This window comes from Phacochoerus africanus, chromosome 2, assembly GCF_016906955.1.
Source record: "Phacochoerus africanus isolate WHEZ1 chromosome 2, ROS_Pafr_v1, whole genome shotgun sequence".
Taxonomy (NCBI): domain Eukaryota; kingdom Metazoa; phylum Chordata; class Mammalia; order Artiodactyla; family Suidae; genus Phacochoerus; species Phacochoerus africanus.
The window spans coordinates 131,236,669-131,257,490 of record NC_062545.1 but is presented as its reverse complement, the minus strand read 5'-3'; the positions used below and the strand labels follow the sequence as shown (position 1 = coordinate 131,257,490).

The following is a 20,822-nucleotide window of genomic DNA, read 5'->3' as shown; positions in this document are numbered from 1 at the left end:
AGGAATAAAACAAAGACGGAGATCCCCTAAGCCTGGGTCTTGGCTTCTGTCTGCTTCTGCTGGGCCTGGACCCAGCTCCTCCCAGTCAGGCTCAGGGCAGCACCCAGGAGTCCCCCTCCCCACAGTGGCCCTTGTCTGCAGCTGCCCAGTTTTTCTGAGCAGTGGCTTCTTCCTTTAGCAGATTTCTTCCACAGAAAGTACCCTGCTCTCCATAAGGGTCAGGCTGTTACTTTTATGCTTTGAAAAAGCTTTCAAAAACAAAACTATAAAAGATGGATTCTGATTTTAAAAAACTCCTTCCCAACGCTTCCCCAGGCCACCAGTAGGCTCCCTCTTCCCCTCCCAGCCTGGCCTGAGTTCCTCCCAGTTTCCAGCCTGGCCCAGGGGTAGGCCAGAGGATGCATGTGTCCCCTACCCCAAAGCAAGCAAGGTTATCTCCTTGACACACTTCCCATGGGCAGTGGTTTAATGAGGAGATTAAGAACATGGACCCTGGACTCAGACATCCTGGGTTCAAATCCCACTTCTACCACTCACTAGCTGAGTAAATACCCTTGTTTTTCCAACTGTAAAACCAGAATGATGTGGAGTTCCCAATGTGGTGCAACAGGATGGACGGCATCTTGGAAGTGCTGGGACACGGGTTCAATCTCTGGCCCAGTTTAAGGATCCAGTGTTGCTGCAGCTGTGGCTTAGGTTGCAACTGCGGCTCAGATCTGACTCCTGGCCTGAGAACTCCATATGTTGCTGGACAGCCAAAAAAACAAAAACAATGATAAAATAAAATGAGCATAATGTAAACATTGCCTTCATAGCCTTCTTGTGAAGAAGAAATGAAATGGTCCAGCGGAAGCAGCCAATAATTGTCAGTTATCCCTCTGTCCCATCTGGGCAGAAGTCTTGGGGCCTCTGGGGCACTAGGAACCCTTGATTTTTCGCAGAGAAGGTCCCATCCACCTGCTCAAATGAAAGCTACCCAGAGCTCCTCCAGGATGAAGGGCACAGCTTGGGACCCCAAGAGCTCTGAGGCCCACTAGCTCAGCACAGAATAAGATGCAGCCCAGGATGAGAGGCTGTGGATGGTTCCAAAGCCCTGGTCACCCTTGACCGAGGCTGCATTATAACTCTGGTGGGCCCTTTCCACCATCAAAATATTAAAAATTATGTTTTATGACTGTTGTATAAAGACAAGTATAGTAATAGTATTTATTAAAACATTTTCAACCTAGAAGTTCATTTTTTTTCTTTTGATCTTAAAAGAAATGGAGCCATTTTTGCGGGCGGCCCCAGGTTCCGTGGCTCCTGTAGATAAGCTGGCCTCACCTGCAGGGGAGCTAAGGGCTCATGGTCCCTGCTCAACAGTGAGAGTGAGGAGTTAGGAGCCCCAGGAAGCCTGCAGGGCAGAGGGAGTGCATAGGGATGGGGGTGGGCTGGGATGTGGGCAGCCAGAGGCCAGAGCCAGCACCACCGGCCCCAGGTGACCCGGCATGGTCCAAGAGGGCAGGTGCACTTTCCCAGTGGGATGGGGTTGGTGGCACCAGTGGTTCACTTATCACTGGCCATCACACTTCTGGGTTCCTGCCACAGCTCCTCAGAAATAGTAACATAGTAATAACCAACATGAGGCGCAAAATGTCCCCTTGTGTGCCCAGTACTGGGAACACATCTCACAACCCCTTGAGATCAGTGCAATCACCGTCCCCACTTTACAGATTCAGAAAAGGAGACTCTGAGAAGTTAAGCTGCAGGCCCTGGGTCACACAGCTGTGAGTGGCAGAGAGGCTCAGGTGTCATGAGTCACTCTCACATGGTGGGGCAGGGGGAGATGAGCTTCACCAGAGACCCCCCTCCCGGCAGCCCATATGCTGCTTGCTCTGGGTTTCACTGGACAGTGGCCCCTGGCTCCTTACCAGGTGGCCCCGGACAGGCCGGTGATGTAGCTGGCGCAGTTCAGGATGTTCAGCTTCTGCAGCCCCAGCAGGTGGCCATACATGGCAGTCATGGATCTTGTTCCGCCCCCAGTGGCCATGATGGCGATCAGCGGGACCTGGGGGCACACAGGGGCAGACTGTTTGGGTGATGCTGGCAGAAGACCTGGAGTGACAGGAGCTTAGAAAGAACAGTGGAGGAGGGAGAGCTTAGAAAGAACAGTGGAGGACTGGGTGACCTGAAACCGCCTTTCACAGAGGTAGACAAAGAACTGGATCTGAGCTCCAAACCCAATGGTCGGTGTCAGGCTCAGTAAATCAGAAAGTCATGGTTGGAGGAGTTCTTAGCACTGTTAACCTAGCCCTCAATTAACAGATGATGGAACTGGGATCCAGAGGGCTGGCTGGCTTGCTCAAGAAACTAGCTAGGGAGTTCCTGTTGTGACTCAGTGGGTTAAGAACTTGGCATAGTCTCCGTGAGGATATGGGTTTGATCCTTGGCCTTGCTCAGCAGGTTAGGGATCTGGCATTGCCACGAGCTGTGGCATAGGTTGCAGATGTGGCTCGGATCCCGCATTGCTGTGGCTGTGGTGTAGGCCGGCAGCTGCAGCTCTGATTCGATCCCTAGCCTGGGAATATCCATATACTGCAGGTGTGGCTCTAAAAAGAAAGAAAGAAAAGAAAAAAAGAGGCCAGCTTGTGTGCAATTCCCTCGTGGCTGCAAATTGACATCTGTATAAGGATTTGGTGTCAGGGCCCCAGCCCCAGGCCTGGCATGTGGCATGTGCTCAATACAGACTAGATGTACAAGAGCAGGAGTAAGTGAATTTTTTGAGGTGGGGGAACAGCAGGGTTGTCAGCTCTGGGTTTACCTAGGCTTAAGGTGCCCTCAGTGTGAGAGGTGGGAGAGGGAGGTGTGAGGTCTTCATTGAATGGGACTATAAGACCCTTCTGTTGGCCAGGGCCCTATCACAGCCATCTCTAGGCACGAGGTCTCTGTCCACACTTGTGGCTGGCCTGAGAAGGTGGGCTTGTGGGAGGGCTGAACTGCTGCCCTGGGGACTGTGGGCCTCAGTGCACACCAGGGACATGACAGAAGTCTCTTACAGAGCCATCATCATCTGCCCTGCGAGCTGAAGCTGGCCCTGCAAGTGGAAGCTGCTTCCCTCCAGCCTGACAGCTGTTCATTCTGGGTGTGTGTGTGCACTCACACATGTGCACATTGAGAGAAGGGAGAACTGAAGAATGAAGGGCCAAGGGTCTTTTGGGTGGAGGTGTGTGGCATGTGGGCTTTGGTAAGCTTGTGGAGTTTTCCTGTCTGGGGACAGGAGGCCATGTCATCCCCACATAGTAAGACATTGTCCATCACCTCAGGATCTGCCAGCTCCCGGAAAGGGGCAGCCAGGGTGTCTTCCTTTCTCCCTATTTTTCCCTTCCTGCTCCTTATGATCAAACAACTGAGTCACATCCTGCACAGCCCTCGCCTAGGCACCTGGAACCTCAGTAGTAAGAGCCACCAGAAAAGGCAGTGCTGAGGCCACCCTGGGGCAACAAACAGATGGACTGCAAGGGGCAGCTGGCAGGCACAGTGCTGGAAGGACAAGAGTGGCTTGGTGTGGACCTCTGCTTACCCACCTCGTCCATCTGCAGGTCCTCTTCCAGCTGCAAAACCTGCTTCAGTGCCTCGGCCGCCACCACCCTCCGCTTCTGCAGGAACTCCAGCTCTGCCTGGCACAGGCTAAAGCCCAGCCGCACGTCCAGTGTCTGGGGGCTGGGGGGACAGAGGACCTTGGCTGAGTGGCCCGTAGATACCACCTCCAGGGAGAAGGCATGGCTTTAGGGTCAGTTGGACCTAGGATGGAAGCCTACTTCTGCCAGGTAGCACCTCTGTGACCTTCAGCCTCTGCTTTCTCGTCTGTAGAATGGGGCTAATTGTGCCCAGTTCTGGCCCTGTCTTCAGCACTCAATGAGATAACAAACATCAAACCCTCAAAGTCTTAGCTAGAGCACTGTAAGCAGGTACTTAACACAATGAGGAACTCACTGATCCCCCTGCCTCTTCAACACGATCTGGAAAGTCCTAAAAAGCTTCCACCAGGCACCTTCTAGAGTCTGAGGCTAGACCTGGGGGACAAGGGGTCCTAAGATCCTTTTGGTCAATCCCTTGCAATAAGGCTCTTCTGAGCTGGTTAAATGAGGCTGTGTTCCTACGGAGCTCATGTTCCTGGGTGAGCTCTTATAGCCCCCAGAGTAAGATCATCCTGTGTGTTTGTGTAATTGACAAACCCCTTCATATCCAGATCTTACCCTGTCACCCCCACGGGTCTGCAAGGCAGCATCCTCAACACTTGCCCTCTTTTTATCACATTCCTAGGCTTCTGGCCAGGCATACAAGCTCCTACCTCATCTGTCCAACCTCATCTCCCACTGCTTCCTGGAAGAGTCCATCAACTGTCACAGCCCAGGAGCAGCAGTCCAAGTTCTGAGCCTTCGAGCAAGCCCTTGCCCCCACCAGAAGCTGCCTCCCTCTGCCTAACTACATCCATTGAGTCCTCCAGGGCCCTGCCCCCAGTGACTCCAAGAGAATGGATCTTGACAATTTCCAGCCTCAGTCTTAGTGACCTGAGTCACAAATAAGGTCATATCCCCTTGATGGCAGAGCCTGGGAGCTCTCCCATCACGTTTCCTCCATGTCTAGTGCAGGCCTGCAGACACAGCCCCGAGGAAATCTTTCCTTGGCCTCAACAAGGAGTGAATGATAATAGCATTAGTTCATATTTGGCCTTTCCTTGGCCTCAACAAGGAGTGAATGATAATAGCATTAGTTCATATTTGCTGAATGTGTTCCACTTCTCAGATCACTGATTCCTTCACATGCATCATCTTACTAGATCCTCAAAGCAACCCAGTTATGGACAGCTATACTCTTGGTATTGCTCCAATTTACAGATGCAAAAAACAGACTGAGAGAGGCTTAATCACTTAACCAAGGACAAATAGTGATCGAACTGCAAATAGAAACTAGGATCACGTGATCTTGAACAAGACCAGCAAGACAATTCAAAATGGGGAAGAATAGTCTTGTTACCAAATGGTGCTGGAACAACTGGATATCCACATGCAAAAGAATGAAGGTGGACCCCTGTTTCACAGTGTACATACATATCAACTCAAAATTGATCACAGACCTAAATGTGAGAGTTCAAACTATAAAGCTCTTAGAAGAAGAAAACGTGGGAGCAACTTTTCGTGACCTTGAATGAGGCAATGGTTTCTTAAATAGGACACAAAAAGCATCAGTGACAAAAGGAAAAATATACGTATGTTGGACTTCACCAAAATCAAAAACTGTGCTTCAAAGGACACCATCAAGAATGTGAAAGACTGGGAGTTCCCATTGTGGCTCAGTGGTTAGCAAATCTGACTAGAAACCATGAGGTTGCAGGTTTGATCCCTGGCCTTGCTCTGTGGGTTAACAATCCGGCGTTGCCATGAGCTGTGGTGTAGGTCGCAGATGTGGCTTGGATCCTGAGGTGCTGTGGCTCTGGCGTAGGCCAGCGGCTACAGCTCCAATTAGACCCCTAGCCTGGGAACCTCCATATGCCACGGCAGCGGCCCAAGAAATGGCAAAAAGACAAAAAAAAAAAAAAAGTGAAAGCCACGAGAATAGGAGAAAACATTTGCAAATCACTTCTGACAAGGGGCTTGAATCTAGAATATACAAAGAACTCTTACAACTTAACAATAAAAGGGAAATTACCCACCTTAAAAATGGGCAAAGGATTTGAATAGACATTTATCCAAAGAAGATATACAAATGGCTCATAAGCCTGTGAATGACAGGCTGGTCACCATCATTGGTCACCAGGGGAATGCAAATCAAAACCACAGATACCACTTCACACCCCCCAAAAGATGACTAAGTCAAAGGGACAGACAGACAGAGGGCACTTTACCAGGGTGTAGACTTCATGTGCAATTCACAGTTCTCATTCTGGGAAGTGAAAAATAAAAACTTTGTCAGGGATGACCATTCAGGGCCATGTGGTTCCAACCAAAGTCGTGGAGCCTCACCACGCTGCATCCCTGCTCGCACTTGACTTAGTTGCGTGTGCGCGCACACGCGTGTGTGCGCGCACACACACACACACACGCTCCAGCTCCACTCCCTCTACTGCATATGACCCTCCCCACTATCCTCCTCTCAGCCTCCACCACTGTCTTAGGCTCCACCCTGCAGCTCAGCAGTCTCCTACCTGACAGTACTCTTCTACCCCGCCTCAGAGAGACCCCATGAGGCATCCTCCCACCCACCCCAACCACCCTGGATCCCCCAGGCTCTTCCCTTCTCCCTGCCACAGGAGCTCCAGGCGAAGCTGCTCAGGGGCCCTTTCCCAAACTCAAGCCCTCACCAAGGATAGGGTCACCGTCTGGCCATCTGAGAGGCAATCAAGGGGCTGGCACACAGGGCTCTTCTTCTTGTGTGCACAGCAGCAGCAAAGCTGGAAGGATGGGCAGTTCTGTGAGGAGGAGGGGCTCCTCTAGCCCCGTTTGCTCTCCCCTCTCCCCCGCCCCAGGCCTGTATGCATACCTTACAGCTCCACCTGCTCTCGGGCACCTCCACGTGTAGCTGGGGCTGGAGATACTTGGGGTAGTGGAAGCAGGTAGGGTTTGGACAGCCGGGGTTCAGGTGGTGTAAGGTGCGCTGGGTATGCTCGAAGGACTCTGTCACTGTCACCAAGAGGTCTTTCACTGGGAGAGAGGATGAGAGGGCTAAGACCCCTGAGAAGCCTCTCATCCCCACCCCAACTGGGCCCGGTAAAAGGCCTCACTGCAGGCACCCAGGACAGGGGTTTAGAATCACTGGGGGGGGGGAGTTCCCGTTGTGGCTCAGTGGAAATGAACCCGACTAGTATCCATGAGGATGTGGGTTTGAATCCTGGCCCCTCTCAGTGGATTAAGGTCACAGATGCAGCTTGGATCCCATGATTCTGTGGCTGTGGTGTAGGTGGGAACTAGCCTGGGAACTTCCATATGCCACAAAAAGAAAAAAAAATTTAAAAATACAATTAAAAATATAAACACTGAGGGCACTGGTTAAAATGCCCCAGAGGGGAGTTCCCATTGTGACTCAGGGCGTTAAAGACCCCATGTTGTCTCCGTGAGGATGCAGGTTTGATCCCTGGCCTTGCTCAGTGGGTCAAGGATCTGGTGTTGCCACAAGCTGTGACAGAGAGTCTCATTCTCAAGGGCAGGGCCCAAGAACCTGCATTTTAACAAGGCCTGTGTGTGAGGTCTGAGACACTGAGTCCCCTGGACTAGTGCTTCCAGGTTCTGCTTCTTTACAAGGTGCCCCAAGGTTACCCTCCCACTGCACTGAAGTGGGCCCTCCCCTCGCCACTGGTTTGGGGGTAGAGCCTCCACCTCCCTCTTCCCCTCCCCGGCAGGCCTGTGGGGCTGGAACCCTTGCAGGGGGAATGGGATGGAGGTGAGCTAAGAATCTCCTAGTTATGGATCTTAGGTCTCACCAGCTTAAAATGCTAGGTCTCTGTGCATCATAATCTGACTAGAGGAAGAAGTACAGCTGGATGCGCCCAGGGTGTGTCCGGGCCACTGCCCTGGATGCTGACCACTACACTAGACCCAGGGACACCCCAGGCTGGCAGGGGGCGGCACAGATCAGTGTGGACAGATGGGCAGAGCTGTGCCACTGACCTCTGACTGAGGGTGCTCGTCATGCAGGAGCCTGGAAGCACAGTTCCCTTTTAGTGCAGGGGGAGGACAGGGGTTCATGACCCTTGAGGGTGAGTGATCCCAAGGAGTCTCGGCCAAGCTTTTGGCTCACCGACCGAGCCCAGGGCAGCCATGGAGCAGTGACTCTGGCATGGACAAGGTTGGGCAGTGGTGCTGCCCTCCCCATCCCCCAATAGGCAGAGGTGGTCAAAGGGCTCACCTTTCCTATTCTTCTGCCTCCTGGATTCTGCCTGAACCTCTAAGCAGGACATTTGTCGAGACTGAAACAAAGGAAGGTGAGGTCATGTGGGGAACAAGCTGCCCCACTGCTCATACCAGGCCACAAATTCCCAAAGACTGATGTTTAGGGGAGAGATCTCCTTTAGATGCATCTAACTGAAATGGCTGTACCAACAGCTGAATTAAGAAAATCTTTTTAATCCTGGACTTGTGCTTATAGAGATTGGGGTTGGAATAAAATGGGATGAGACTGACACCGGGAGGAGACTGCCACCTCCTTTTATTAAGGAGGTTCCCGAGGTCATAGTGGGAGATAGGTTGCTGGTCCAGGGCCATCGATGGCTCTGGTGTTTCCTCCCCAGGAGCAGGTGCCCAGCTGATGCCCCATCACCACCCATGCCCCTTTGTCTGGCTGCGTTTAATCTCAAATCCTGATAGCTCTGGGACAAGGGCCCAAGGGTGGGGGCCTGGTTCCCCCCCTTCAGTTCTGTTCCCGGAGAACAGCAGCCAGAGGTGGGCTCTGGAGATACAAGAGCCTGGAAGGATAATTACCACCAGCACGCCATTGGTGATGAGGTTCTCCGGTGGAGAAGGGCTGCAAAATAAAATGAGAACTCCTGGTCAATCTTTTTTTTTTTTTTTGCTTTTTTTGCTGTTTTGGGGGCCAAATCTGCCTCATATGGAAGTTCCCAGGCTAGGGGTCAAATTGAAGCTATGGCTGCTGGCCTACACCACAGCCACAGCAACATGGGATCCTAGCCAAGTCTGCGACCTACACCACAGCTCATGGCAACGCTGGATCCTTAACCCACTGACAGAGGCCAGGGATCAAACCCACATCCTCATGGTTACTAGTCAGATTCATTTCTGCTGTGCCATGATGGGAATTCCAGTCTCTCATTCTTGATGGATTTCTCACAAAGATGACAAAAACTTACGTAGGGTTAGTAAGGAGATAGCAGAGGCTTCTTAGTCCTGTGGAAGATACTGACTTAAGAAGCTTTAGCTTCCCATTGTGGGAAGTCCTGTCAAACCAAGAACTGAAGGAATGAGCCCAGATTTTCTTTAATGTGAAACAAATGAAGTTGATTTTAATATGTCAAATTATATCTAACTCAAAGTTTAAAAGGTGATTTTAACGAGGCACCTCAAATATTTCTAAGAGCCCCCAGACAGAGGAATTTGACAAGACCTCTTGTTCCAGTTCCTGGGTCTCATTTTCCCCTATCCCTAGGCTGATCAACTGATCACAGGGGATTTCTGCCCTCCAGGCAGGGACCTTGTGCCCCTCCCTCACTGCCCCTTCCCTTCCTTCCTCTCTCTTCATCCTCTTCTTCCCACATTCCAGCTCTATCACCCAATTCCACTTAAGTTCATAGCACAGCCATACCTCCAGGACCCTGGGTCCAGTTTTCTTAATTGGAAATGATGGAAAATAACCCCAGATGCTGGCCCCGAGCCTTTCCGTGATGTGGTTCCCGAGTTGGCTGCAGAGGGGCACAGCCTCTGCAGTGGGCCGGCTTGGTGGACTTTGCCCTAACAGTTCTGGGTTCAGGAGGAGACGCCTTGGTCCTGACCTCTTTCCCAGCCTGACCTCAGCAAGGCCCCACCAGCAGGGTGGCAGGCCCTGCTCAGAAATTCCAGGGAGCTGAGGCAGGTGATGAGGCCAGAATACTAGGTCTTTAAAGCAATACCGACATCAGCAGAACTGGATGAGAAGGGGTGGGACCCAGGCAACTATAGCATTTAGAGGCTCCCAAGTGATTCAGAGACACAGTGAAGAACCAGGGGTGGGTGGGAAAGATGAGGGGGCAGCAGACAGGAGGACCAGGCTCTGCAATGCCTGTGCCCAGGATCTGCTTGGGGTCAGGACCTTGGGGGAACCCCAGGGGGCTGCGCTTACTCACCTCTCCTCCAGCAGGAACTCCACCTCCAACTCCTCCATGCCCTGCAAGGGATGGCAGCTGTGAGCTGTGTCTACACCTCTCTGCAGACCAGGACCTTGTGCCACCCCAAGACACCCTGTGGACCTGCCCCTGTCCTCACCCTGCTATCCATCTGTCCTGGAGTGGAGGCAGCTGCTCTTGCTTCTTTTTTTTTTTTTTTTTTTGGTGTTTTGTCTTTTTTTTAGGACCACATGCACAGCATATGGAGCTTCCCAGGCTAGGGGTCTAATTAGAACCACATCTGCCGGCCACAGCCACAGCCACAGCAACACCAGATCCGAGCCATGTCTGCAATCTATACCACAGCTCATGGCAACACTGGATCCTTAACCCACTGACTGAGGCCAGGGATCGAACCTACATCCTCATGGATGCTAGTCAGATTAGTTTCCGCCGAGACACGACGGGAACTCCTGTCCCCGTCTTTGATGTCAGGAACATGCTGACCACTAAAGGGAGGGTCAGGGTATGAAGTTGACCCCCAACCCCAGTGGGTAAGTCCCCCTGCCCCAGAACTTTTTTCCTTTCATCTTCTCCCTCCAGTGTCCACTACCAAGAGCCTCAGCACCTGGGACAAGAGAGAGCTGAGATTTTGCCCCCACAAGCCCAACTCCACGGCCAGGAGCCCCTTCCTTCATCCACTACTTTGTATCTTTTGCCGTATAACTTCAGGACATCATGACCTCATTGGACCTTAATTTCCTCACTGGAATCGAACCCAGGCGAGAGCAGGAGTGCTGGTCCCCTGATGTGTCCCCAGTGCCTGGAACAGTGCCTGGCCCTGGGTAGGCATTCAAGTACTTATTGAATGGTTGAATCTATAACACGCTTTCCAGCTCTAACTTTCTTGGATTTGCAGATTTGCCCTTCTTTACCCTTATCTGTCCTCTACCCAGGGGCCATCCCAGCAGGACTCTGAGGGAAGAAAGAGAACCAACTCCACCTCCATGCGGTACAGGAACAATGCTAGATTGTTCTAGAAGGATACGAGATGCATGTATTCCCATTTAAACTTCACAGTGGCCCTGTGGTAGGAATTATTATCACTACTGAATAGCTGAGGAAACAGAACTCAAAGGAATCAAGTACTATCCACAAGGTCACACAGCTAGGATTTGAAGACCAGCGCTGTCTTCTCCTGTCATGGCTAGAGAGAGAGGAGCTTGTGGGACAGCATCATAGGAATACCCAGCTGACCCTCAGGAGGCAGGAAGCTGAGGCCTGGGTCACCAGCGCTCACCTCTGGGTTGAGTGGGAACTTCACATGGGTTTTCTTTCGGAAGCAGAGCTTGGTGAGGTCATAGAAAACTGTCAAGAGATGGTCATCTGGTGTCACTGTGTCTTCATCGCAGATGCTCAGCTCTAGCACGTTCTAGGGGTGAAGAGGGCACAAGTCTGGTTACCAAGGTTGCATCAACTCACTTCCAGGATGAGGGGCTGACCTCAGGCCTAGTGAGGAGGTGGGTCTGAAGGGTGGGGACCAGCACAGCTCAGGTGTGAGGGACACTTGTAGGGACATGTAGGGTTGTCCTTTCCAACACTCTAAAGCCTTCCTGCCCTTCTCTGATTTTCCTACTGGGGAACTTTTTGCTCTTTTGCAGGATTGGGAGGGGTCTGTGAAATGTGAGAGATTTCATTTCACCTGGGGGAAGGATAGAAGGGCAGAACAAGCAAGACCCCTGCTCGACATAGAATGTTTCCAGCACTGGGACCAGGAACTGAAGACAGTTCCTTTGGTACTAGAAAGCCCAGTTCAGGGAAGCCAACATCATAACAACCAGGGAGAGTGATGTGACAAAGATTATAGAGGCATTGCTTTGGTTGGTGTGATGTATTGAAATTCAATCCTTTGGTTTATCAACCCCTAACGAGGTCCCATGGATGGTCCCAAAGCAGCATGTAAGGTGGAGCAGCTACCCTATCATCTGGCTGAACTCTGAGGTTAATGATCTTAGATGACATGGATTAGCTTCTGAAGCTTCCTGTTCCAAGGATCCTGGGAGATGCAAGTTGGGGACAGGTTTGCCTCTTTGGTCCCTAACTAGTGGACATGAGGTGGTTCTGGGGGTTTCCAAATGAATGAGATCTGTTGACTTTTGTGATGACTAGAAACCAGGTGTGTCTCAGAGCCAACCCAGCAGCCCTATAGATCTTTAGACAGAAGAAACACAAATTCTGGTTTCAGGATGGCAGACTGAACCCATACTCCCTTTGCCACCAAAACCATATATATGATAGAAAAAATATTTTAAAACAATAAATATAAAGCCCTACCTGAAAACAAAAAATATACATCATGAAGCAGAAATGGAGATGCATTCATAAAATATGAAAGTAGTAAGTTAGATGGAGCTGTCAAGCCTCAACAGCCTAAATGCTGGGGTTGATGCCTCTATAACAAGGCCAAGATTGCCTTGTGGGCACTCTGCTGAATCTGTCAACCCTGTGGAAGGATATTCAAGAGAGGATTCCCTCTCAGAGATGTAAATGCAACTTCGAGTCACCATATATCCGAAGAAGACCAATACCATGAAACGGCAACTCAACAAAAGACATACACCCAAGGGATTAGAAATAACAAAGCCATCTAAAAAGGACTTAAGATAGAGAGAGTCCTCTGGCTGGAATTAGACTAGCCTCAGACCTAATAAGTTGAATGGCTCTCCACTGCATTCTCCTGATTGGAGTACCTTCTGGAAGATACTGGCAACACACTCTATTTTGGGGCAGGAGACGCCCAGTTCTAGCAACAACTGGGCAGAAGGACAAGAGAAACAGGGAAAGGGGAGAAAGATAAGTACACTCAGAGGGACAAGCATGAGACAGGCAGCAGGAATGAGTGGGTGAGTGGGTAGACAGGTCATAGGAGGTTGATAGAAGAAGTTGGCAGAAAGATAAATAAGCCTAAGAAGGACACCTGCACAAAGAGAAGGACAGGCAGGCAGGGCTGGGAGAAGACCTGCAAGCAGGGCAGGTAGGTATTGTCCCCCCATCTCACCTTCACTTGGCTCTGGATCTGGAAGTTGAAGGTTTCATTCCACTCTGGGTTTGGGCAGTTGGAGATGGTCCTGGTCCTCAGTCTCTTATGCGAGGCGGTGGGCAGCCAGAGGCTCACAAAGCAGTCAGTTTGGCTCACTGTCCAAGCAAGACAAGGGTTGGGGGAGGGGAAGGTGAGGCACCAACCCAGGTCCAGAGAGGAGACAGTGAGGGGCCAGGGATTGTCTCTGCTTCACATCCCCTCCTGACTCATGGCTGTGACTCTCCAGCAACCTTTGTCCCACAACCCCGACGAGATCATAGACGGTAGGCTAGAGCTATCACAAAGGGGACCCAGGTCTCACTGACTATTCTCATGGACACAGATGGCCTCTGGCTCCTCTCAGAAGAACACTGGCTCTCTGAGCAAACACCTGTTGGCCTGGGACAAGGCAGGGCTACATGGTTTTCCCTCTGCCAGGGGAGCTCTAGAGGACTGGCCCCCAAGTGTCCCGTTTATTGCTTAACCTTTGCCCACGGCACCAGGGAAAGCAAAGTGGAGCCTAGCTCTGCCCCAAGAAGAAGCAAAGACTAGAAAGGACACGGTCAGCTGGGAGGCAGCCCCGAGGGCCCCAGTGGGGAAGGGCTTGAGTGGCACAAGCTATCCTGCAGGGACTACAGTCCACACATGACTGAGGGCTCAGCTGCACCCAGACGTGGTCTTCATGTCTGTACTGGTCTTCCAGCCTGAGGTGTGTGACCCAAAAAACACTCACACCCAAGACCACACACTTATTTTACAATCTTTTTTTTTTTTTTTTTTAAGGGCCACTCCCATGGCATATGGAAGTTCCCAGGCTAGGGGTCTAATCGGAGCTACAGCCGCCAGTCTACACCACAGTCACAGCAATGCCAGGTCCAAGCCGTGTCTGCGACCTACACCACAGCTCATGGCAATGCCGGATCCTTAACCCACTGAGTGAGGCCAGGGATCGAACCCACAACCTCATGGTTCCTAGTCGGATTCATTTCTGCTGCGCCATGACAGGAACTCCTTATAATTATTTTAATAACCAAGTGGGATGACGCTATATATGCTCTGGAAAAGGGCAAAGGCTGTGATCCCAACAGGCCACTGTAAATTGGAAGAACGCCACCAGGGGGCCTTCTGTTTGGCGCAGTGGAAGGCATAGGGTGAAACATGGCAGCCCAGCCCCGTTCCCTCTTCCCATCCTACCTGGGAGGAGGGAGGAAGAGGTGCCAGAGTCACCCTTGTTATTCTTCTGGGAATCTGCCAGGGTAATTCTCAGGGTACCCACCCGATACATAAAGAATGGGAAAAGCCAGTACAGTTTCCAGTGTCAGAGAGTCTTCTAGCTGATAAAGCTGGGTGGGATGGGAGTTCTTTACTGACAGGATAGATCCAAACTAGTTCCTAATTATAATTAATGATGTCCTGTGAGGGAGTTCCCTTCGTGGCACAGTGGAAATGAATCCGACTAAAATCCATGAGGATGAGGGTTCGATCCCCGGCCTCACTCAGTGGGTTGGGGATCTGGTGTTGCTGTGGCTATGGTGTAGGTTGGCAGCTGTAGCTCCGATTCAACCCCTAGCCTGGGCACTTCCATATGACATGGGTGTGACCCTAAAAATTGAAAAGAAAAAAAAAAAAGTCCTTTGAGACAATGAAAACAAACTTACGACTACCAAAGCAGGAAAAGGAGGAAGGAATAAACTAGGAGTTTGGGATTAGTAGATACAAACTGCTATACATAAATAGAAAACAACAAGGTCCTACTGTATAGCCCAGGAATTATATTTAATATCTTGTAATAAAGTATAAAGGAATAGAATATAGAAAAGAATATATATACATGTATAACTGAAACACTTTGCTGTACACCAGAAAAATAACACGACACTGTAAATTAGCTATACTTCAATTAAAAAATACTGTTTCTGGAGTTCCTGTCGTGGCTCAGCAGTTAACAAACCCGACTAGTATCCATGAGGATACAGGTTCAATCCCTGGCCTTGCTCAGTGGGTTAAGGATCCGGCATTGCCATGAGCTGTGGTGTAGGTCACAGACGCAGCTTGGATCTGGCATTGCTGTGGTTGTGGTGTCGGCTGGCAGCTACAGCTCCAATTAGACCCCTAGCCTGGGAACCTCCAAATGCCATGGGTGCAGCCCTAAAAAAACAAACAAAATACTGTGTCTTAGAAAATGAAGGTGAAATAACAATTTGTTTTAAATAGTAATAATAATAATAATATCCTGTGAGGTATCAGGTGAGGAACCAGAGGTATCCCTCCCAGACTGACTTAGCCCTACATTGTCACTGTAATGAGGACTTTATCAGACTTAATAACCACAGTTTGCATCACCAGCATCCTTAGCTTCTGATGTCATCCCCAATGGCCGATTCATCTTCAAGGGCTCGCCATTCAGTGAATTAGAATTCACGACTTCCTCCCATTGAGCAGGGATAAGGTAACACTGTTCTTTAGATGTCACAATCATCATTAATCCAGTAACAAAGAATGACTAAAATCCAACAGAATCAAAAGAAAATGATGAACTCATTCGCTATCTTTTCCTTCCATACCCAACCTGTTTTTCCTGCACCTTCAACCAACACCACAGTTCACAGCAACGCCAGATCCTTAACCCACTGAGCAAGGCCAGGGATTAAAGCTGCATCCTCATGGATACCAGTCATATTTATTTCTGCTGAGCCTCAGCCTCATCTTTCCATCCTCCCTATCACCCCAGCTCCTTCCCTGCCTCCAAACACACACACACGCCATACATATGCATAGGTACGTGCCCACACACATGCAAAAATACACACTTGCACACGTGTGTTCACACTCCAGACCCCCTGGAGCCAAACCCAAACCTTTGCAGGTCTCAGAAGGCCATGCCGTCTTGCCATGAACAGCCTTTTCTTCCTCTTTCAGGCTACCCTTCCTTGGGTAGCCCTTCCAGATTGCAGAAGGGACTGCCCCTGGAAGCCTTACCAGAGCCCACAAGTCTGGACCAGGTGCCTATCCTAGCCCAGAGCCCTCTGCTCTTCTCCCAGTGGAGCACTGGCTACACCACCTGCAAGGGTGGTTCAGTACATCTGTCTCCACCGTGCCCTGAACCCAGGGAAGCCCAGGAGCACAGTGTTGGTGCCACTGGATATTTGTTGAACAAATGAATGATAGGAAAGGCCAACTTCCTGCTTTTGGTCTATATCAGAAATTCTGGGCCAAGTCACCCCAGACATAGGTAAGCAAGTTGGTATATCTAATGACTGCCCCTGGGGACTCCCTGGGGACTTGCTCAGTCTTTCTGGGACCCTCCCTTGGCTTTTCCTGGACTCCAGAGTGCCTCCTGCTGGTCTGACTCCTGTACATGAGGAGCCTGCAGGCAGGGACCCCATCAACCTGCACCCACTTGCTTAGCATGATTTGAAGGACCTCTAAAGGCCCCTTTCCCTCTAAAATCCCTTTCCTATCCTCAGTCCATGCCTCAAATCGTCCCGTGAAATCCATTAAAGTAAGCTGCAGTATCTTTGAGCCAAGGCTTAAATTTCTAATTAAGACAAAAATGCCCCGGAAGAGCCAGGATTGGTCAGACACCCATATTTCAACCGTTAATTGGTTTTCAAGTCCTTTCCCAGAGATCCGTTCCACCTGCTCCCACACAAGGTTGGGAAGGAGGGTGCAGCCAAAGAGGGGTTAATCCTGGGGAGGTGAGGGTGATGGAGGGAGGTGCCGGGCCCAGATGACAACCTGGGGCATCATTAGCTGACTGTGAGGATAGTGACCAGCATGCTGGCAACTAAGAGTGGTGAAGCAAGGATGACCCAGGTCTAAGGATTTCAGGGATTTCCGGGGATTTTTTAGGCATAGATAGATTCTAATTTTTGTTCCTTATTATATGACAGACAGCTTGGTCACTTGAATGGCATGTCTCTTTTCCCAGTATGTGGGTGGCCAAGGTGACTCAATGATGTCTACAGGTGTCAAGAACATTATCTAAGTACTTTAGAGACACCTGCCTTGGGGTGTTGGTTTGAGTTTTAACTTATTTTCCCAAGAGGAAGACAAAGCCCTGACAGCTGGGAGATTTCTGAGCTGATCTCTCATGTCCTGGCCCAGGGCTTGGTGGTGCGCTCCTGGATAGGGGCAGCAGCCCTGAATCTCATTCCTTTCAGGCTCCTGGAAATCTTGGATACTCAGGCACCCATTACAAGACTGAACCAGAGAGGAGCTCATTTTTGATCCAAGCTAGAAGGAACAATTTGGGCCGAGGTAACCCAGGACCTGCAAGATGTCAGGATAGTCCCAATTCAGGCAAGGCAGCAACAGACCCAGCTGGTGACAGCTGTGGATCCAGGCACAATTTAACCTGGGCCAACAGTCCCCAGACATCATGGATTCCCCCCACCTTGATCCTCAGGGGAATGAGGAAAATAACAAGAGGATCAGGTCCTCCCAGAGGGCAGCCTGTATCCCAGAGGCGGGTGTGGGGAGGGGGGAGAGGAGGGGTTAGGAGCAGACCTCAGCCCCCTTCTCTGGCTGCCTGCTTCCTCATCCCACCTCCACCTCTGGGGCCCGTAGGTGATGGGGGTGGCCAGGAGAAGACAGAAGAAAGGGCCCTAGATGATGAGAAGGTCTGAGTTCACAGGTGCAGACATGCCACCAGGGTGTGAGGCCAGCATGACCCACAGGGTGGGGACAGACACGCCTCCAGAGAATCGGAGGCAGCTGTGGGTGTGTGGGAACCTTGGCCATCCCGTCCCCTAGGGGAGTCAGGTGAGGTGGCTGAGGACCCATGTGACATGGCAAGAGAGGCAGCCTGGCCCCAGGTCTGGGGGACACTTCCAGTCTCCTCTGATCACTCTCTGGTGGCCTGCCTGGAAGGCCCTGAAAAGCCAGAGAAGTCTCTGGCCCTCTGGCCGGCTTCGCAGCAGAGCCGGGCCCAAAGCGACACTGGCTGGAACTGGTCCTCTGCTGTAGGCTCTGGACATTCACCCTCCTGGGACCCAGGCTGAATCCTGCTGGACCCCTTTGCTCTCTTTGGGGCTCAGGGCCCTGGGTCCTCCACCCTCCACCTTCCTCCTTGCTGTGCAGCATTGCAGAAGGTGTGTCAGCCTCTCTGGCCTGTGCTCTTGCACACTCCGGTATCCCTCAGGAAGTCCTGCAATCACTTCCTCAGGTACTCAGGTGCCCGTCACTTAGATCCCTATCCATCCTCTGAATGGCTCCCGCTTCCTTCTCTGGGCTTGTCCCATCTGCCCCCTAGCATCCAGACCTGGGGGCAGACATGGATTCCGCTTAAGGCAGTTAACCCTCATGTGAAAAGTGAGCCCCTGCCCTCAGGGGGTGGGGAGGTGGAATGGTACTTGGACATCTGGCCCCATGGTTCCCCTCTCCCCCTCAGGAGTGCCCCTCCCCACCAGCTTCTGGATGCTCATGCTCTACCCCTTCAGACCCCAGACCCTGAAAGCAACCTTCCTTAGCTACTCCCAGTTTTCAGTGTCCTCCTCCACTTCTGAATTCTGTGGTGACAAGATCAGAATGCCACCTCTATTACTGCTCTGCAATCACTTTGGGCATAGATGCCTCCCCTTGTATCACAACTGTCCCAGCCTAGGTGAGGCCCGGGGTGAGGGCATGGTAATGGAGCTTTGGGGAAGTTCCTATCATGGCTCAGTGGTAGCGAACCCAACTAGTATCCATGAGGATGTGGGTTCAATCCTTGGCCTTGCTCCGTGGGTTAAGGATCCAGTGTTGCGTGAGCTGCAGTGTAGGTTGCAGGTGAAGCTCAGATCTGACATTGCTGTGGCTGTGGTGTAGGCCGGCAGCTATAGCTCTGATTCGACCCCTAGCCAGGAACATCCACGTGCTGCACCTGAGGCCCTAAAAAAACAAGACAAAACAAAAAAACCCTGGAGCTCTGGGGAACCTGGGGCCCTTGGGCCATTCCTATGTGATCACTAGTGAGTGGGGACCCCCCAGCCATGGGCCTTGGCACAGAACTTTCTCCTCCTTGAGGGCCATGCTTCCCTCTTCCTCCCTGGATGGTCGGGGTCGGGGGTTGAGGACGAGGGCAGCCCAGAGAGGGGCTTTTGTTCTCTTGCCCACTCAGATGACTTCATTTCTTCCTGAAGCCAGAGACTTCCCTGGGTGCCCAGGGTCTGGGAATGCAGCAGGGGCTGTGATGAAGGGGAAGGTAAGGCTGCAAGAAGGCACTGCACAAAGAGCCCTGGTGAGTTAAAGCATATCCATGGGCTGAAGTGTGGAACTGGGTGCTCTGGGGTACCTGGCATGCACCCTCGAACCCGCCTGAGATCCACGTCCTGAGAAGGGCACTGGGGCTGAATAGGAACTGGCTCCAAGGTACTTTAGGGCTTCCCCTTACCAGCCCATAAACTCAAGCAGGAGCAAGGAGCACCCAGCGTGGGGAAAGCTGTACTCCTGGAACAGATCTCAGGAAGGGGAGAGTAGGGAGGAGAGAGGGAGGTGATCAGTGCTCTTGGATAAGGCCCACTGCAGGGTAGTGCCAAGGTGGCCACTAGAGGGAAGGGCTTGGAAAAATGATACAAATTCTAAAGTCTGAAATACAGCTTGAATACAGGACACAAGCACACATGAATGCATGCACACACATGTGTATACACACACACACACACGCTCACAGACACAGCCGCACTTGACCATTTCTCTCCCAGGGCATATCTCCTTCCTGCCCCCATAAGCAGAGAAGGAGGAGGGAAGTGGGAGGGGTGACTCACCCACATCAGCCCGCCGGACGTTTTTCATTCGGATGACCCTCACCGTCAGCAAGTGGCATGGAGACAGCCCCTCCTGTGGATTGAGAGGACAGTGGACTCACTCTTCAGGCAACGGTGGCAGATGGCCTTGTCAGAGAAAGCAGCTCAATCTGGCACTGGCTCCCACCTCCCAGACTCAAGTAGCCTCCCCCTCCACCCAGTTTCTGGGCTCTGGAGGACACTTCTGGTCCCCAGGGGCCCTGGGGCTGTGGAGGCCAGGGGGTTTGTCTTCACCCTGCTTTGAGCCTGTCCTGTCCATGTCTTTCCTATTTGGATCTTGGGATTAGAAACCCTTTCTCTGAAAGACCCAGGTCTAGGCCAGTCTTTTTACTGTCCACTCCCAGCCCACGTCCACAGCAGGCACCCTCAGACTCCTCCAACCCACCCAACAGCTCTGTTTATAGAGGCCTCTGAACTGGAACTCTTTACATGCCATGTGGTCCAGTCCATGTCTCTAGAATCACTTGAAAATCTTTTAAGAAGATGCAATTCTTTTTCTTTTCTTTTTTCTTTTTTTTGCCACAGAATACAGAGTCTTGATGTAGGATCTCAGTTCCCAGACCAGGGATTGAACCTGGGCTGCAGCAGTGAAAGCACTATATCCTAACCACTAGACCACCAGGGAACTCTTTTTAAAAAAATCTTGGGGTTTAGGGAAAAACATCAGAGTGTGAAGAAAAAAAAGAGTCCCTATAATGCCACCACTCAGAGGGGATCTCTATTATCATTTTTCGGTTGTTTTTAAAAAGTTATAATAATTTTTTTTCTCTTTTTTCTTGTCAGGGCCCCACCCATGGCATATGGAGGTTCCCAGGCTAGGGGTCGAGTCAGAGCTGTAGCCACTGGCCTACACCACAGCCACAGCAATGCTGGATCTGAGCCATATCTGCAACCTACACCACAGCTCACCACAACACCAGATCCTTAGCTCATTGAGCAAGGCCAGGGATTGAACCTGTGTCCTCCTAGATGCCAGTCAGATTTATTTCCGCTGAGACACGATGGGAACTCAATAATAATTTTTTTCAACTCAGACTGTCCTCATCTGCCTTGGCTATTATCAGAGATAGTATTTTAATAACATCTATTGAACACTTATTTGCCCAACACTTTTCTTATAGTTTCTAAATCTCATGAAATCTTTATAATAGAAGTGTTGTTATTTTTATTT

The 20,822-nt window shown here is 51.1% G+C and overlaps 1 protein-coding gene across 1 annotated transcript in view; it reads right to left on the bottom strand.

Moving 5' to 3' along the window:
* Nucleotides 1-20,822, bottom strand: part of PLA2G4E (phospholipase A2 group IVE) — a 72,092-nt gene that overhangs the window by 13,703 nt on the left and 37,567 nt on the right. Inside the window, exons 2-12 of the mRNA XM_047766613.1 lie at nucleotides 19,613-19,685; nucleotides 12,846-12,982; nucleotides 11,088-11,219; nucleotides 9,809-9,849; nucleotides 8,454-8,496; nucleotides 7,882-7,942; nucleotides 6,520-6,680; nucleotides 6,341-6,430; nucleotides 5,885-5,922; nucleotides 3,564-3,699; nucleotides 1,911-2,047 (exon numbers count right to left, since the gene is read on the bottom strand). Of these exons, the coding sequence (XP_047622569.1) occupies nucleotides 1,911-2,047; nucleotides 3,564-3,699; nucleotides 5,885-5,922; nucleotides 6,341-6,430; nucleotides 6,520-6,680; nucleotides 7,882-7,942; nucleotides 8,454-8,496; nucleotides 9,809-9,849; nucleotides 11,088-11,219; nucleotides 12,846-12,982; nucleotides 19,613-19,685 (1,049 nt within the window). The remainder of the gene's footprint in view (nucleotides 1-1,910; nucleotides 2,048-3,563; nucleotides 3,700-5,884; nucleotides 5,923-6,340; nucleotides 6,431-6,519; nucleotides 6,681-7,881; nucleotides 7,943-8,453; nucleotides 8,497-9,808; nucleotides 9,850-11,087; nucleotides 11,220-12,845; nucleotides 12,983-19,612; nucleotides 19,686-20,822) is intronic.